Source organism: Sarcophilus harrisii, chromosome 2 (assembly GCF_902635505.1).
Source record: "Sarcophilus harrisii chromosome 2, mSarHar1.11, whole genome shotgun sequence".
NCBI lineage: Eukaryota > Metazoa > Chordata > Mammalia > Dasyuromorphia > Dasyuridae > Sarcophilus > Sarcophilus harrisii.
In genome coordinates, this window is record NC_045427.1 from 311,681,037 (window position 1) to 311,699,853 (window position 18,817).

At 32.1% G+C, this 18,817-nt stretch overlaps 1 protein-coding gene across 1 annotated transcript in view; it reads right to left on the reverse strand.

Annotated features, from left to right (window-relative positions):
• Positions 1-18,817, reverse strand: part of FANCM (FA complementation group M) — an 82,692-nt gene that overhangs the window by 26,528 nt on the left and 37,347 nt on the right. The window contains exons 14-16 of the mRNA XM_031952612.1: positions 6,198-7,974; positions 1,995-2,077; positions 1,838-1,906 (exon numbers count right to left, since the gene is read on the reverse strand). Coding sequence (XP_031808472.1) covers positions 1,838-1,906; positions 1,995-2,077; positions 6,198-7,974 — 1,929 coding nt within the window. The remainder of the gene's footprint in view (positions 1-1,837; positions 1,907-1,994; positions 2,078-6,197; positions 7,975-18,817) is intronic.

Consider the following 18,817-nt stretch of genomic DNA (forward strand, 5'->3'; position numbering starts at 1 on the left):
TCACAGAGCTAGGAAATGTTAAGTGTCTGAGGCCAGATTTGAACTCAGGCCCTGACTTCAGGGCTGGTGCTCTATCCACTGCACCACCTAGCTGCCCCTAAATAAATACCTGTTAACTGATTGTATTTAAAATAAAAATAAATCTTTCTTTAAAACAATATTCCTTGAACTATTGGAAATGGCTAGGAGCAGTTTTCATTTTTAAAAAATCTTAGTTAAGAAATTCCAATTTAGCTTTCCATCAGCTCTGCCATATTCCAGTGAGTTGCCAAAACGATGAACACAAAAGAGAAAAGGAGGACACAAATACATGTTTTCTAAGCCCTTTTGAAAATATGGTATTGTTCTTTTGGCTATATATATGTGAATATACAATAAAGGTTATATTATAAATATCAAGGATAGGGGCACAGTTCAGCAAGGAACGCCCCACAAATTATCTTGGCAAGACTGGACAGGTCTTTAATGTTCCTCAATGCTGTGGGCATTGTTGTAAACAATCAAATTAAGGGCAAGATTCTAGCTAAGTTAAGAAAGCTAATATTTAGCATATTAAACATTGTAAAACCAGAGATAACTTCCTGAAGCAGGTAAAGGAAAATGATCAGAAGAAAGAAGTCAAAGAAAAAGCCACTTGGGTTCAACTGAAATGTCAGCCTGTTCCACTCAGAAAACCAATTTGTAAGAACCAATTGATCTGCTAGAACATCAATACCCAAGGAATTTGTTTCATAAATGACATGTTAAAATCATGTTAAACATGTTAAAAATAAAATTTTGGATTAAAAAAAAAAAGTAATTCTAACTTATAAATTTGAATTAAAAGCATTTAAGTGTTACTCAAGTGCCAAGCATCATAATTTAATAAAGAAAGCAAAATAATCTATCTTATAGGATAGGATTACTCAAAGGAACAAAAATATATGTCAACAGGCCATTTTGCTGACAGCCTAAATTTTTTTTTCAGTCATTCAATTGTGGTCTGACTCTTCACGTCCCCATATGAGATTTTCTTGGCAAAGATACTGGAATGGTTTGCCATCTCCTTCTCCAGTGGATTAATGCAAAGATTTAGTGACCAAAGGTCACCCAGCTAGTAAGTGTTTGAGGCTGGATTTGAACTCTGATCTTCCTGACTACAAGCTCAGTGCTATTCATTGAGCCATCTAGCAGCTCAGAATACAACTATCAAATCAAAAACAAGAGCCAGGAGCTATAACATTTATAATTCATGATAAAAATCAGACTGTGGAATTAGTCAAAGAATTAGATGAAGCTCTGAAGAAGTGCTTCATTGAGATTCTTTCAGTTTGACAATTCTATGAGCATGCATAGATGCATGTTCAGTATGAAAAAGAAAGGAATAGAACAAGCATTCATTGAGCGTCTACTATGTGCCAGGGTTTGATGGAATCACTTTAATGCTTACAGTCTAATTAGTCAATAGGAAGTTACATTTGTTGTATGATATTTTAATATCGCTCTCTTTTAAACTGAGGTAAAAAAGGTCATATGATTTTGATTACATGACCAGCCTTTTCCAGGGATTGGAAAAATCTAATACATGTACACAAAACTACTAACAAGGTCTAAAAATTTTGAAAAAAGTAAAAATTTCAAGAATTATGTACATATTTTACTGAGCAAAATAGTTTTTTTTTTGGGGGGGGGTGTAAATCTTTGAAAGAATAAGATTAGGTAATAGGAAAAATATATTTGTCCTATTCTCAACTTTTTAGTAATGCATCTAATTTTAAATGAGAAAAACCAGAAAATATCAAAGTAATTAATAGTCATTATGACTAGATTTGGTCAGTTTCATTGAATAGCAACTTACTGTACTCAGTACACGCCTACATTTCTTGGTAGCACAAAGAGGAGATTCAACATCACTGTTCTTCCCAACCTATTCAAACAAATTAAAAGACAGAATTTTAAAGAAAGAGATGGAATTTTCCAATTCATTACATTGTGGCTTTTGTTGAATGACTCACTTTGGGGGATTTCAGATGATCCTTTTTCAGTTTTTTACTCTTTCTTTGGAAAACCACATCATCTTCACTTCCAATGCTATTTTCTGCAGGAAAAAGAAAACACATATTAAAATGTTAACAACCACAGGAAAATACTGTTATTTATTGATGAAACAAGAATACAGCAACACAGAATTTAGGACGGATAAAGACCCTTAAAGACTACCTAGTTAAAATCTTCTCATTATAAAGATGAAATATGTGTTAACATATTAGACCAAGGTCACAGAGAAATAAGGTAGCAGAGCTGGAATTTAAATCAGATCTAATGTTCTTTCCAAACATCGTAATTTTGGAGATTGTAGGGGGAGTGTTGGAGACTGGGTCTTCTGATCACTAAGGCTACAACTGGTGCAGCAACCAAACCACTTTTATAGACCCAACATGACTGTTTATCTTCATGGAAGGTTTGACCTTCTCTGTATCCTTTAGCTCTTTTATTAATCAGTTTGAAGGTCTCTTAATCCCATGAGCTCAATTTATTGGTTGCCTCACTTTGTGTTCACCCAACAGACATTAGTCCTACTACAGCTTAAAACTCTCTTTCAAGTGATTTTTCTACCTTTCTTAGCCTCCTCAGTAGCAGGGTCTACAAGGTGTACCATTTAAAAGTAAGAAATAGAAAAGTAGAGGAGGCACTGGAAGGAAAAAGGAGTAAGAAGGAAAGAAGATACCACAAATTCTAGGAAAAGGTAGCACCAATATTTCTTTGCCATTTTACACAACAGGAATGGGGAAAAAAGGGGAGGAGTGGAGTCAAAAAAACAGAGACCTGCCCAAGTTAGGCAGCTGGTAAATGTCAAATGGAAGATGACTCTGGAGCTCCTCACAAAAAATTAATCCATTACTCTTGATTTTTAAACCAGTCATTTTCTTAAAGCATTTAATAATAGTTCTATGAAAATAAGTGAATCCAAAATAAATTATACACATGGAAGCCTAATAACTGAAAAGCTAAAATAATTTCACTTGGTAATAGAGAATTTAGATGCAAAGATATCAAATCATTTGGGATTATCAGATAAAAGATTAATGCAAACATAACACCAAAAAAAGTTTTAAAACCCAGCTTCCTATAACATTCTCTATTTTATAAGAAAAGCTGGACAAAATAAAAAGCATTTTGGTTGAAAAATGGGTTAAGACCATCATCTATATCACATACCCAAGTCCAAATGAACATAAACAAAAGAGCACATATTTTACTTTAATTAGAGAAGAATAGAAGAAAGTAAAATTTACAAATATGTGGGAGAATTTCTAAGGAAAAAAAATAGTGTTAGGGAACTGACTAAAAAGATATTTTCAGTTCCATAAAATTTAAAAGCTTTTGCTCACACAAAAACAAATGTAGCGAGGATAAAATTGTCAACTAAGGATAAAATCTTTGCATTAAATATCTGAAAAAATATTCAAGACATATAATGATGTACAAGATCTATGTATACACACACATACACAAGATATATGAGCAAACAACATATAACAAATATAAAATAAGGGGCAGCTAGGTGGCACAGTGGATAAAGCACCAGCCCTGAAAACAGGAAGACCTGAGTTCAAATCTGGCTTCAGACACTTAATACTTCCTGGCTGTGTGACCCTGGGCAAGTCACTTAACCCCAATTGCCTCAGGGGGAATATATATATATATATATATATATAAAATATATGAAGAAACAATAGACAAGAAGTAAAAGCATATGAATGACTTTCAAAAGAACATTTGTAAACTATGAATAACTATATGAAAAATTGCTTCAAAACATTTGAGAAATGAAAAATTTTAAAATTCTGAGGTTTTGCTTCACATACAACAAAATGGCAAAGATCATTAAAAAATGGAGAAACTGCAGGAATACAAGCAAATAAACACCCTAGTAGTGAAAATGTGAAGTGATTTTGGAAATTTTGAAAATTTTGGAAAGTTTTTGGCAAAAAAAAATGTAATTTTATTTGAAAAGTCACTAAATTGTTCATTTAACTCACAGGTTTCACTGCTGAGAATATACCCAAAGGAGGTTTAAAAAAACAGAAAATGTCCCAAAAGTCATAATAGCAAGATTAGAAAAATGGTGAGTGGCCCTTGAATAATGAATGGCTAAATGCCACATTAAGAGAGTTTGTTGTGTTTCTGGTAAAAGAGGAAACAGATGATAGCTTAGCTAAGGTTCCCTAAGAAACTCTATGGAAAGAAGAAAAAATGTGAGAAGTAGCGATCAATTACAAATAGGAAAAACAGGAGGCTCCTCCACTCAGTCCAAACTGCATGTCACAAACATTTGGGTCAGAAAAAATTCGTAGCAATGGGATCTCTTTTGAGACTTGGAAGCAGTGGAATTTCAATTCTAGTCAGCAAGGGCCGTAAGAGAAAAACAAAGAAAAATTCTAGTAGGTCACCAAACAAAGAAAGGCATTATGATAGCCTTGGAGGAAGCTCCAAACCAACAAGAAACAAAGACAGTTCCTATTAAACCCAGGGAAAGTATAAAAGTACAACTGGGTAGTCCACATCAGAGGTGCTCCAAGAAGTAAGAACCCACATGATCTCCAGTACTCAGAGGCTAGACAAAGGAATCAAGAAGAGAGAAGTGCTCTGGAGTATTGTAGTATCCCCAAACTGAGGGCAACCACGCTAGATCACCATGTTCCTCCTCTGTTCTCAGCTCCTGGCTCAGCCTGCTACAAGAAGTAAGCATATTTGTGATATGCTGATTAAGTTCAGAAAGAAATAGAACAGCAGAGTAGCATGGACATTTTCACCTACTTCATGGGATCCAATGACCACAAGGATCACAGATGAAACTTGACTGGGTATATTCTAAGCCAGTTATCCATAATATCCTAAAGTAAGTTTGTAAGAACTCTGAGAAGTCAGAAAGAAGAAAAAAGCTTATTATAACTAAATGTAACTTATCCTCCAAAACTGAATATAATCCTGAAGGGGAGAAAAAATTGGGATATTAGATAATACAGCAAGCATACATGATGAAAAGACCAAAACGAGATAAAATTTTGAAATACAAACATAGGAGACAAGAGAAATCTAGAAAGATAAATGAATAAAGAAGTCTGTTCACTGTTCCTCAACTCACTTTTAATTTTCATAATCTTTCTTCTCTATTATTTTGTTAAGCCTCTTAACTGACTAACTGCTAAACTCTGTGTCCTTCTAAGGAAGCCTGTGACATTACTAAACTCATTGTTTTAACCACTCATTCTACCTTTATAATTTACTGAATTACATCAATAATTCATCTTTTCATAAGGATAATGCAATTTAGTTATCAGATAGATGAACTTGAAAAGAGATTCTTTGTTCTTCCATCAATATCCAAAATAGTGCTTTCCCTGCACATATTAGGCACAAAATAAATTATCTATTGATTCATATGTTTCTAGAAAATACCACTGTTTCCAAGGAACCACATGTGATGAAACACCAAATTTATAATTAAATTCATTTTCAATAAATTCTAATTAAGATTCTACAATATGAAAGACACTATACTAGATGCTAAGGAGAAAAATGGAAAAGTAAAATAGTTAGACTGTGATTCTACTAGTGGACTATAATATATGCCAAGATAATAAATATAGGAAAAGTATTTAAAACAGAACATTAGCAACCAACAGTGATAGAAGACAGAGAATGGAAGCAGATTTTGAAGAAGATTCTAAAACGTGGTGAAAGGAGTACATTTCAGGAATGGGAAATTGCTTACACCAACATAGAGGGAGTGAAAGATGAAATACCAAATTCAGAATATAGCAAGTAGCACAATTTGGCTAAAACATAAAGGACACAAAGTAGAAAAAAATGTGAAGTATGGCTCGAAAAGTAAGCTGATACCTGACTGTAGTGGGCCACATTTGCAGAATGAAGAGCTAGTTTTCAATCTTATAAGAAACAGAGAACAAAGTTCTGTGAATAAGGGAATGATGTGCTACAATTGATTCGACAGTTATGAAAGATGGATTAGAGAAGAAAAAGACCAGAATTGGAGACACTAATCTGGAGACAATGATAGTACAAAGCTGGAGGTAATGAGGGATAGTATATGTAACTCAGGTGCACAAATTTTGAAAAATTAAAAAGTTTTCCAGGATTTATTATTCTTAATAAAGTATTCCTTTTTTAGAGGTATAATCTTATGATCTTACCTTCGTCAGAATGATGGCAAGATTCAAACAGATTCATCTGTTCGTTGCTTTCAGTCTTTTCTATTGTAATTCCCACTTTATCAAAAGTGGAATTCAAGATTTTTTTAATGCCTCTTAGATTTGTTTTTTTCTTGGCAGCTAACTCAAAAACCTCTTGGGTTATTGTAGAAAATGAATTCGTTGGATTTGGTTTACAGAGTGGAGTGCTTATAACATTTTCTCCTAGTGGTGAAGAAATTGAGGAAGTTGAAGAATTGCCAGGAGACTCAAATTCTTTTTCTTTTGTTGTTCTCAGTGGAGAAAGTATACAATATGGGTTTTGATTATGTAACATCAATGCTGTAGAAACACTTCTAATATTACTTTTATCATAAGTTCTTGGGGTAGATTCTTTACGTGGGCCATTATTTGTAGCTACCTGTGTGATATTGATATGGGTGCCAGAGAGATCTACTATTAAATTATTATTTTTATTTACATCTTCTGCCAGCTCTGATTTTTCCTCATCAGAATCTGGACTACAAAATCCCAAGTCAAAATTAACAGAGAATAGCTCTTTAGAACAGTCAAAAATATCATCATCATTCTGGGATTTTTCTTTGTCTGCTCCTTTCAAATCTTCAAGAGAAGTCTCAATCTTGGTATTGTGAATTAATGGAATTTTGGTTTCTGAATTACAGTCTAGCAAACACTCATCAGAAATGTGGAATGAAGATATCTGTAATACATCACTCGTAACAGCTCCATCTGATGAAGATAAACATCTAGAGTTATTTTTTAAATAAAGAGGGCTCAGGCTCACCTGATTAAATTCAGAAGAAGTATCATCAAAAAACTGTCTTTCCTGACTTTGGTCAATATCTAATTGTTTCATCAAAGTCTTACAAATCTCACTGTTGTTTTTTTTAACTAAACACTTTTCAGGAGATCCATTTATTTCAGCATGATCAACAATTGCTATTTTGTCATTTTGGACATGTATTTGCATTTCATTCTCATGTTTGTCACAAGTAGATTTATCAAATATCATATCAGAGTAACTGGATATATCCTCTTCTAAATTTTTAAACGAAGATGTCCTTAGCATTTCATCTTCCAAAGTAGAGAGTACATCTAGAGGAGGAGGAGATTGTGATAAAAATCTTTCTACATTGTTAAGTGTTTCTTTGGTCAGGAAGAGACAGTTGTCATACAACTGAGCATCTGTTTTAAGTAAGTAAGGATCTTCTTCTGAAAGATAAAACATGCTAGTTAAAATACTTTTTTTTCCATCAGAAAAATCATCATAACCAGATTCTATATGGTTTCTAACAAATGAACTTTCAGGTTTATCTACTGGTGGGCACTCTACCAATAATTCATGTAGTTGATCATGGGCAGTGCTTGTATTTGCAATACTGACTACATCTAATGACCCTTTATCAGCTAGTGGTGCTTCCTGAAAATCACAATTAACAACAGGATGTACTTCAGTTATTAGGGAATTACTAATGTCATTATTGCTTGCTTTAAGCTGATCTTTTGTCACATCCTTAAGGACTTTGGTTTTTAAATGAAAGTTTTTGTCAGATTTAAATTCTTGGGCATATTCTTCATCAAAATCTATTAATAAAGATGAACAATATTGTTTCATATTCCTTTTGAATGAAGATTTTTGTAGAGTAGTAGTGTTGGCTGAGGCAGAAGAAGCATATTTATTCCTGAGACCATTTGATGTTGAACTAATTTCTCCTATTTGTAAGTAGGGTTTAAGTTCCAATTCATAGCTGCATTCATCCTATTAAAAAAAGATAGATTATCTCAATAGATGCAAAAAAAAAAGCTTTTGGAAATATTCATTACTATTAAAAACACTAGAGAACATAGGAATTAATGACATTTTCCCTAAAATGATAAATATTATTTATATAAAACTATCAGAAAGCATTATATGTAATAGAAAAAGCTAGAAGCATTTCCAATAAAATCAGAAGTAAAACAGGGATGCCCATTATCACCACTATTATTCAATATTATACTAGAAATATTTGCTTTAGTAATAGAAGAAAAAACTGAAGGAATTTGAGTAGGAAATGAGAAAACAAAACTAGCATTCCTCGCAGATGATATATTTAGAGAATCCTATAGAATCAACTAAAATTAATTATTTTGCTAATAACTTTAATAAAGTTGCAGGATGTGAAATAAACTCACAAAAATTATGAGCATTTCTATATATTACCAACAAAGCCCAGCAGTTGGAGATAAAGAAATCCCATTTAAAATAACCATAGAAAATATACAATATTTGGGAGTTTTCCTGTTGAGATAAACCCAGAAACTTTATGAACATAATTACAAAACACTTTTCACACAAATAAAATCAGATCTAAATTATTGGAGAAATATCAATTGCTCATGAGTACGTGAGCTAATAGAATAAAAATGACAATTCTACCTAAATGAATCTACCTACTCAGTACCATACCAAAGTGTCAAAAAAATTATTTTATAGAGCTAGAAAAAATAATAACAAAATTCATCTAGAAGAACAAAAGGTCAAAAATATTGAGGGAATTAATGAAAAAAATGCAAGAGAAAATGGTTTTGTCATACAAGATCAAAAACTATTATAGAGTCAATTATTAAAACCACATGGTACTAAGAAATAAACTGGTAGATCAGTGGAATAGGTTAGGTACATAAGACACAACAGTCAATGACTACAGTAATTTATTATTTGGTAAACCCAAAGACTAGCTTTTGGGATAAGAATTCACTATTTTACAAAAATTTCCAGGAAAACAAAAAAATAGTATGGCAGAAATTAGGTATAGGTCAATCTTGATATAGGTCATCTTATTCCCTATATCAAGATAAGGTCAAAATGAGTTAATGATTTAGAATTAAAGAATGATACTATAAGCAAATTAGAGAGTATGTAATAGTTTACCTTGTCAGATCTTTGGAGAAAGGATGAATTTATAACCAAAACAAGAACTAGAGAACTTTATAAAATTCAAAATGGATAATTTTGATGAGATTATATTTAAAAGATTTTGCACACACAAAAGCAATGCAGCTAACATTAGAAGAGAAGCAGAAAACTGGGAAATAATTTTTACAGCCAATGATTCTGTTCTAATTTCTAAAATATGCAGAGAAAACTGACTCAAATTTATAAGAATTCAAGTCATTCTCCAATTGATAAGTGGTCAAAGGATATGAACAAATAATCTTCAAATAAAAAAAAAAATAAAACCATCTCTGGTCAAATGGAAAAATGCTCTAAATCACTGTAAATTAGAGAAAATCAAATTAAGACAACTCTGAGGTACCACCTCATACCTCTCAAATTGGTTAAGATACCCATCAGTTGGAGTAATGACTGAATAAGTTATGGCATATAAATGTAATGGAATATTACAAAATTATGTGATGATCAACTGTGATGGATTTTGTGTCTCTCAACTATGTGGTGATTCAAGACAATTTCATTAGATTTAGGATGGAAAATACCAATCACATCCCAGAGGGAGAACTATGGAGACCAAATGTGGATCAAAGCATATAGTATTTCTACCTTTTCTTTTTTTTTCTTGTGATTTTTTTCCATTTTGATCCAATTTTTCTTGTACAACACAACAAATATGAAAATATGTTTAAAAGGATTGTATATATTTAACCTATATCAGATTGCTTGTTGTCTTGGGGAGGGAAGGAGAAAAATGTAGATCACAAAGTGTTACAAAAATGAATGTTGAAAATTACCTTTACATGTATTTGGAAAAATAAAATACTATTGAGAAAAAAAAAGAAAATATGCTCTAAATTATTACTGATTAGAGAAATGTAAATTAAAACAACTCTGAGGTACCACTTTACAAATATCAGATCAGCGAAGATGACACAAGAAAAAAAAATAAATAAATGTTGGAGGGGATGTAGGAAAACTGGGACACTAATATACTTTTGAAAGAGTTGTAAACTGCGCATAGCCTTTAATCCAGTAGTGTCTCTACAGTATCCCAAAGAGATCATTAAAGAGGGAAAAGGACCCACATCTACAAAAATGTTTGTAGCAGCTCTTTTTGTGGTGTCAAGGAATTGGAAACTAAGGGGTTGCCCACCTATTGGGGAATGGTTGAATAAGTTGTGGTATACAAATATAATAGAATAATATTGTACAATAAGAAATAATGGGGGCAGCTAGGTGGCTCAGTGGATAGAGCACCAGCCCTGAAGTCAGGAGGACCTGAGTTCAAATCTGGTCTCAAACACTTAACAATTCTTAGCTGTGTGACCCTGGGCAAGTCACTTAACTTCAACTGCCTCAGCAAAAAAAAAATAAAATAAAATAAAATAATGAGCAGGTAGATTTCAGAAAAATCCAGAAAGACATGAATTGATGCTGAGTGAAGTGAGCAGACCCTAGAAGAACATTGTATACAGTAACAACAACATTTTTGGATGATCAACTATGAAAGTCTTAGCTCTTTTAACAATATGTGATCCAAGTCGATTTTAAAAGACTTGTGATGGAAAATGCCATCGACACCCAGAGAAAGAACGATGGAGAATAAATGCAGATCAAAACATACAATTTTCATTTTTTCCTCATGGTTCTCCTTTTTATCATTTTTCTTTCACAACATATATGAAAATGTTTAAAATGACTATATACACATAATTAATATCAGAAAGCTTGCTGTCTTGGGAAAGGAAGAAAGAAGAAAAGAAGGCAAAGAGGGAGAAAAAATTTGGAACTCAAAATCTTACAAAAATGAATGTTGAAAATTATTTTTGGCTGTAACTGGAAAAAACAAAATGCTATTAAGTGTGGGAGGGAAATATTAAAGTCATAAGAAGCAATTTTGTAAAAGCTAAGAATGGGGTTATTTTTAAATATATATAAATAATTGTTTTTCTAAAATGCCAAATTCAAAAGATGGCAGAGTGTGAAACTCACAAGAGCCCTCCAAATTTCCCTTTCAAACAACTCTGGAGTAATACCTTGAAAAGTGAAGGTATTTCTGGAATAATATTGGGCTCTAAAAAATGATGAGCAATATGATTTCAGAAAAACCTGGAAAGACTTACATGAACTAATACAGAATTAGCAGAACCAAGAGAACATTGTACATAGTAATGACAATATTGTATAATGAATAAGTGTGAATGTCTCAGCTACTGTCAGCAATACAATGGTCCAAAACAATCCCAAATGACTTACGATGAAAAACACTATTCCTCTGCAGAGAAAGAATTGATAGAATCTGAATTCAGATTACAGAACACTATTTTTCACTTTTTAAATTGTTTTTGGTTCAAGTTTTCTTTCAGAAAACAACTAATAAGGAAATGCATTCTACATGATTGCATATGCAAAACCTAGTTCAAATTGCTTGCCCTCTCACAAGTAGTAGGGAATTTAGAATCCAAAAAAAATTTTTTTTGAGAAAGTGACTTTTTAATGAACTAAGGATTTTTAAACAATGTAAATTACATATGAACTGATTTTTCCTGGTTATTTTTTTTTCCAAATTCATTTTTAAAAATTTTTTTCCCATTTAAAAAAAATTTAATAGCATTTTCAAAATACATGCAAAGATAGTTTTCAACATTCACCTTGCAAAACCTTATATTCCAAATCTACCTCCCTTCTCCCCACTCTATTCCCCTAGACAGCAAATAATCCAATATAGGTTAAACATGTGCAATTCCTCCAAACATATCTCTACATTTGTCATGCTCCACAAGAAAAATCAGATCAAAAAGAAAAAAAAGTTGAGAAAGAAAAAAAAAAAAAAAAAAAAAACAAGCGAACAACAAAAAAGGTGAAAATACTACGAGACCACACTCAGTCCCCATAGTACTCCTTCTGGATGCAGATGGCTCTCTCCATCACAAGTCCACTGGAATTGGCCTGAATTACCTAATTACTTAGAGCCAAGTCCATCATGATTGCTCATCAAATCACATAATCTTGTTATTGCTATATACAATGTTTTCTTTTCTTGGTTTTACTCACTTCACTTAGCATCAGTTCATCTAAGTCTCTGCAGGCCTTTCTGAAATCATCCTGCTGATTATTTCTTATAGGACAGTAATATTCCTTTTTTTTTTTTTTTTTTTGAATTTACAAACCATATGCATGGGTAATTTTTCCAACATTGACCCTTGCTAAACCTTTTGTTCCAAATTTTACCCTCCTTCCTCCAACCCCCAGCTGTCAGGTAGTCCAATAAATGTTAAATATGTTGAAATACATATTAAATCCAATATATGTATACATATTTATAGAGTTATCTTACTGTACAAGAAAAATCAAATAAAGAAGGAAAGAAAAGAAAACAAAATGCAAGCAAATAACAACAGAATACTATGTTGTGTTCCACATTCTGTTCCCACGGTTCTCTTTCTGGGTGTAGATAGCTCTCCATCACTGAACAAATAGAACTGGTTTGAATCCTCTCATTGTTGAAGAGAGCCACTTCCATCAGAATTGATCATGGTATAGTCTTGTTGTTGCCGTGTGCAATGATCTGGTTCTGCTCATTTCACTTAGCAACAGTTCCTGTAAGTCTCTCCAGGCCTCTCTGGAATCATCCTGCTGGTCATTTCTTACAGAACTATAGTATCCCATAGCATTCATATACCATAATTTATTAAGCCATTTTCCAATTAATGGGCCTTCACTCAGTTTCCAGTTTCTTGGAGCTGCCCCAAAACACTGCTACCAAAAGAGCTGCCATAAACATTTTTGCACCCTTTCCCTCCTTTAAGATCTCTTTGGGATTATATCCACAGTAGAAATACTGCGGGGTCAAAGGGTTTGCACAATTTGATAACTTTTTGAGCATAGTTCCAAACTGCTCTCCAGAAAGATTGTATCCATTCACAGTTCCACTAAAATGTATCAGTAGGACATTAATATTCCATAACATTCATATGCCATTACTTATTCAGCTATTCCCTATTTGATGGATATCTACTCTATTTCTAGTTCCTTGCCACTACAAAAATGTCCCTTACACATGTGGGTCCTTTTCCCTTTTTATGATTTCTTTGGGATACAAAGTAGAGACACCGCTGGATCAAAAAGTATACACAGCTTGATAGCCCTTTGAACATAGTTACAAAATGCTCTCCAAAATGGTTGGTTAAGTTCACAACTACACCAACAATCTATTAGTGTCCCAATTTTCCCATAACTGGGAACATTTATCCCCTCCAACATTTATCATTATCTTTTAATGTCATTTTAGCTAATCTGAGAAGTATGAAGTAGTATCTCAGAGTTGTTTTAATTTTCAATTTCAAAACTGTTTTAAAAGACAAATGTTAAAAATTGTTTTACATGGAATTAAAGAAAAAATAAAGTATTTTTTTAAATTGTCAAATGCAATGGCTTTTTCTCTATTATTATCCTTCTAACCAACCTCTTCTCTTGTATGATCTCTTCCTCTGAGCTTCCATGACACTGATATGACTTGGTACTTCTATTGTTTCAGAGTCATCCTTTGACTATTCTTCAGTATCCATTGCTGAATCATATTCCCTATTATGTTCTCTAATTGTAATTACACCACAAAATTCCATCCTGGTAACTGTTCTTTACTCTCTATTTAATAATCAAAACCATTTCCATGAATTTACCATCTCTATACTGAAGACTCCTAAAAGTACATATTCCAATCTTACTTTTTCTATTGAATTCTAGGTCTATATCTTTACCAACTATCTATGGGACATTTCAGGTCAGCTATATGGTATAGTGCCAAACCTAGAGTCAGAGAAAAAAAATCTCACAGTGTTTCCAGTTTATTCATTTGATTAAGAATTACTCTGAATTTTGAATGCCATATTGTATTTCTGTAGTCAGAAAGTTTGACTCTAAGACATCGTAATATACCTTTTGCCCTTTTGACTGATGTACAAAAACAGAGAGAGCACTAAAAGTCTTTCATATGTGTTTGCAAAGACCATTTCTGAATAAGCCACTGATTAATTAAAAACTCTAAGAAATACCAAAAATTGGCATTCATTTTCTACCTCTAATGTTCACCAGCTCTGTGTTTTAAATAACACGTGATCAGCTTTGTTAACACTCTGACTCCTCCAATAACTACTTTCGAAAGCAAGGGGATGCTTTTGAAAAAAAAAAAATAGTTTTCAAAAGAGACTTTAGAAAGTAGAGAAATTGCTTTTCTAAGTAATATTGCTATGAGTTACAAGATCAAATAAGAACAAAATTGAAAGTATCAATAATCTTATAAGGACACTAGGGAAAATAAAGTATCCTACCTTTATTAAGCTGCTGAAAGGTATTTCAGATTTATTTCAATTTTATTGAAATTTGGTTTGATTTGAGAACCTAGATTACTCTATTATGGAATACTTATACTACTTGTATTCTTTAAAATTTATGTTAATTCCACAATGCTGCCTTCTCTCCACAAGAAAAAAAATGAGGAGCTTTTTTAAGATTTTAAAACTACCATTAATCTTAATTCTATACCATTTGTAATATTCTTAACATCAAAAATACCCATTTAGACATGAAAAGACTTCCATAATATGATGCAAAGTGAAATGTACTGTGTATAAAGTAACAATAATATTGTAAAATGATTAGCTGTGAATGACATAATTATTTTCAGCAATAATACAAGACAACTCTGAAAGAGTTATGATGAAAAATTCCATTTATACCCAGAGAAAAAACTGATGGTGGCTGCATGCTAAGTAAAGTATACTTTTTTTTAAACTTTATTTTTCTTGAGGGTTTGTTTATTTTTTTTTTGTTGTGGTTTTTTTCCCACAAGATTACTTTTATAGAAATGTTTTACATGACTACATATGTATAATTTATATTGAATTGCTTTCAATGGGGGAAGGAAAGGGAAAAAGAGAGAATCTGGAACTCAAAGTTTTAAAAATGAATGTTAAAAATTATTTTTAGATATAACTGGGGAAAAATAAAATACTAAATTTTTTAAAATAATTCCCAGTATTTTCTTTTTTTCTTTTTTTTAATAGCCTTTTATTTACAGGTTATATGCATGTGTAACTTTACAGCATTAACAATTGCCAAACCTCTTGTTCCAATTTTTCACCTCTTACCCTCCCACCCCCTCCCCCAGATGGCAGGATGACCAGTAGATGTTAAATATATAAAATACTAAATTAAAAAAAAATACCTCTGTAGAGACTCTAGATGATTGCCAGAGAAATACAATTAATTACCTTCCTATTTGCTTGTGACCAGAGAAGAGATAAGTGGATCTTTGAGAAATAAATACATAATAAGTATTTCTAATTAGTGAATACTTAGTTTTTTTTTTTTAATTCTCCTTACAATACAAATAGTAGACTATACTACAGTACAGTGTTCCTTATCTTCCCCATCCTATTCATACAAATAAGTCAAAATGATGAAAAAACAGATATTTATATATTTTTGTAAAGTTTTTTTTTCCTTTCTTGCCTGATTGCACTGATATTTTGTGTTAGGAAAAAAAAAAAAAAACAGTAATTTCACTCCAGGCCATGAAGAAGAGATTACTCAGAAACTTGTTGAGAAAAAGCATCCACCAATTACCAAAGACCACCAAAACTGCTGTATATGAGGACCTTCACCTTGAATCTGTAATCCTACTTAAAAACCTCTATTCCTTCTAGAATTTAATATTATAACAAAAACAAAGAGGCTTACTCTGATTATCACTTTGCTGTCCAAGAATGGTGGAATAACTATGGGTCTTAAAACATAAGACCTTGAACAACTTTTCTCATCTTCACTAGTGCTTTTTGGTTTTACACAAGTCTTATCATTTGTGTGGGAAAAAAAAATATCACAGTGTTCTCAGTTTATTCATTTGATTAAGATTTACTCTGAATTTTGAATGTCATGTTGTATATAACTATTATTATAAAGTAGAGTAGCACTGAAGGAAGTTATAACTATTTAAGTATCCCCTTTACAGGAGATCAGTGGACACAAAAGATGTTTTCAATGTTTCATTAAAATATTACAATTTTAATACAATCCCTAAACCTCATGTTATTAATAATAACAAATGTAACAACTATTACAATCACTCATTGTAAGCAGAAAAAAATACTGTGTGAAAAAGCACCTCTTCAATTACAAATTTAGCCTTTGTGAGTGTTCACTTTGATTCAAGTGTTACGTCTGCCTTTGGAAAAAGGATCCAATGGACAAGAGGCCTTCTTTTCTGTTTTTAGACATCATGAAAGTGCCAATAGAACACTCTGTGGTCTCTCTGTCAACCTTTGGCCTATGAACTAGTTCTATGTTCTCCTCCTGGCATAAATTTCCTCAATAACATTTTATATTTTTGCTCTCCTTTGAAGTTCTTCATTGGGTAAATATGTCAGCATACTCCACACTTACTAAGCACTTCTCCACTATCCTCTTTGTGACTTGAAAATTCTTTGAAAAGTGCTATATTTTGTGTCTCATTGATAAATAGCATTAACGGTAGAATGTTGATATTAAAAGATATTTTTTTACTTCTATAATACAACTTTATTCAATCCTAGAGGATCTATTTGTCCAAGCTATACTATAACTGCTGTTGACCAAAATCTTTATTATGAAGGATCTCCCTGGTTTAATGAATTAAAATCAAAATACTTGTTAATCAGAGAATCATATCTGAAAGAGTCACAAAGACTCTTTTCCCCAAATTATGTTAAAACTTCACAAATCCCTCATAAAAATGCAAAGGCTATAGATAGACAAACATGTGTCTTTCTATCTATCTATTGATATAAATACAAGCAATAGAAGTAGCTGCATAAAATAGGACAGAGAAAACTGTGAAAATCAGATTATTGGGAGAAAGAAGATAACCTGATTTTGTTTTAGAACTCCTTACAAACAAAAGCTGTGGGCAACTTCAGATGTCTTGGTAGGATCTTGATTAATTTTTGATGAAAGGCAACTGAACAAACGGGTCTACCACAATGAAAATAGTGAGAAGACCACAATAAATACAGCCTTCATAAGGAACTAAAAGAAGAATGCCAAATAGGAAATCAATATGGCAGTTTATCTGGATATGTAATTATGAGAAACACCACCAAGAAAAACAGATGCCAGGAAGTATGGAAGGCAAAACCAATTGTACAGTGTTTTGAAAATACTGTCAGATGTTTTGTTAGAGTTTTTTCCCCTACCATTCCCAAGTAATAGCTAAATTTACACCAATGAAAGATGATCTCTTTCCTTTGGGAGGTGAAAGAGGGAGGAATACCTCTGTATACTATAAAGGATTAAGAGTTCTTTTTCTTTACAGACTTCAAGAATCTATCAAGTATTTATTAAGTTCCTATTATGTACTAAGCACTGTTTGGCACTGAGAAGACAAAGACAAAAACATTAAAGTTGTTAGTCTTGAGGAACTTATACCCTAAAAAGGGCAGAAAAAGTGTGTGTGTGTGTACAAAAGTCGCACAAAATAACCTTCAACCATGTAAGTATATTCAAAACACATACAAGGTAAGCTAAAAAGAAAAGGCACCAGTTGTCAGAGGGATTAGGAAAATCTTCAAGCAGAATGTTTGTTTTGGACTCAGTCTTGAAGGAAAGTAGAGATTTGAAGAGAGAAAATGAAAAGGGAAAACATGTCAGGGATGGGGGACAACAAATGCAAAAGCAAGAAGAATAAGAGATGGAACACTGTTAGTAAGGAATATCAAAAAGCTAGTAGGGCTAGCCTATATAGTGCATGGAAGGTAGTAAAGTATAAGAAATTTGGAAAGGTAGGAAAGAAACAGCTTGTAAAAACCTTTAATGCTAATGACAATTTTATATTTGATCCTGGGGTAATGAGGAATCCCTAAAGTTAACTAAATGGGAAGAAAGGATATCATATGGTCATACCTGCACTTAGGAAAACCACTGACAAATTAAGTAGAGAAAGACTGAAACAGGAGACCAATTAGGAGGTTACTCCAATAGTCCAAGAGAAAAGAAATAAGGGCCTAAACTAAGGTAGTGGCTGTGTGAGTCAGATGAAGGTATTGGAAAAGATGTTTTGTAACATACATTCTAGAGTAAAACAAAATAAAGACTAACAAAAAATAAGCTTCACTTAAAAACAATTAATAAAATAAAAAATGGACATGAGTAAAATTATAACAGAGAAAAAAATTAAAGAATATCATCAGGACCTATAAAACTAAGAATATAAAGATAATTATTTTTAAAAATATAAAATGCCAATAGCAAAAATGCAGTTTAAGAAAGGAACCTGAAAAGGTACAAAAAGGAAAAAAATTCTTTATCCAGATGGGATATTCAGGAGAATTTTATCCTACTCTTAAAGAACCATTAATATTCTTGCTACCTAAATTAGTCTTAAAAATTGAGAAAGAAAACACTATACCAAATTCCCTTTATGACACAAATATAGTTGTAATATCTAAATGAGAAAATGGTAAAGCAAAGAAAACAAAAAAAGGTAAACATCATTAATATTGATTTTAAAATATTTTAATCTTATTGAAAAGACTATAGCAATAGATCAAAAAATAATCTATTATTTCCAGGCTGGATTTATACATGGAATAAAAAGATGGTTCAGTATTATAATAAGAAAGAAAATTAC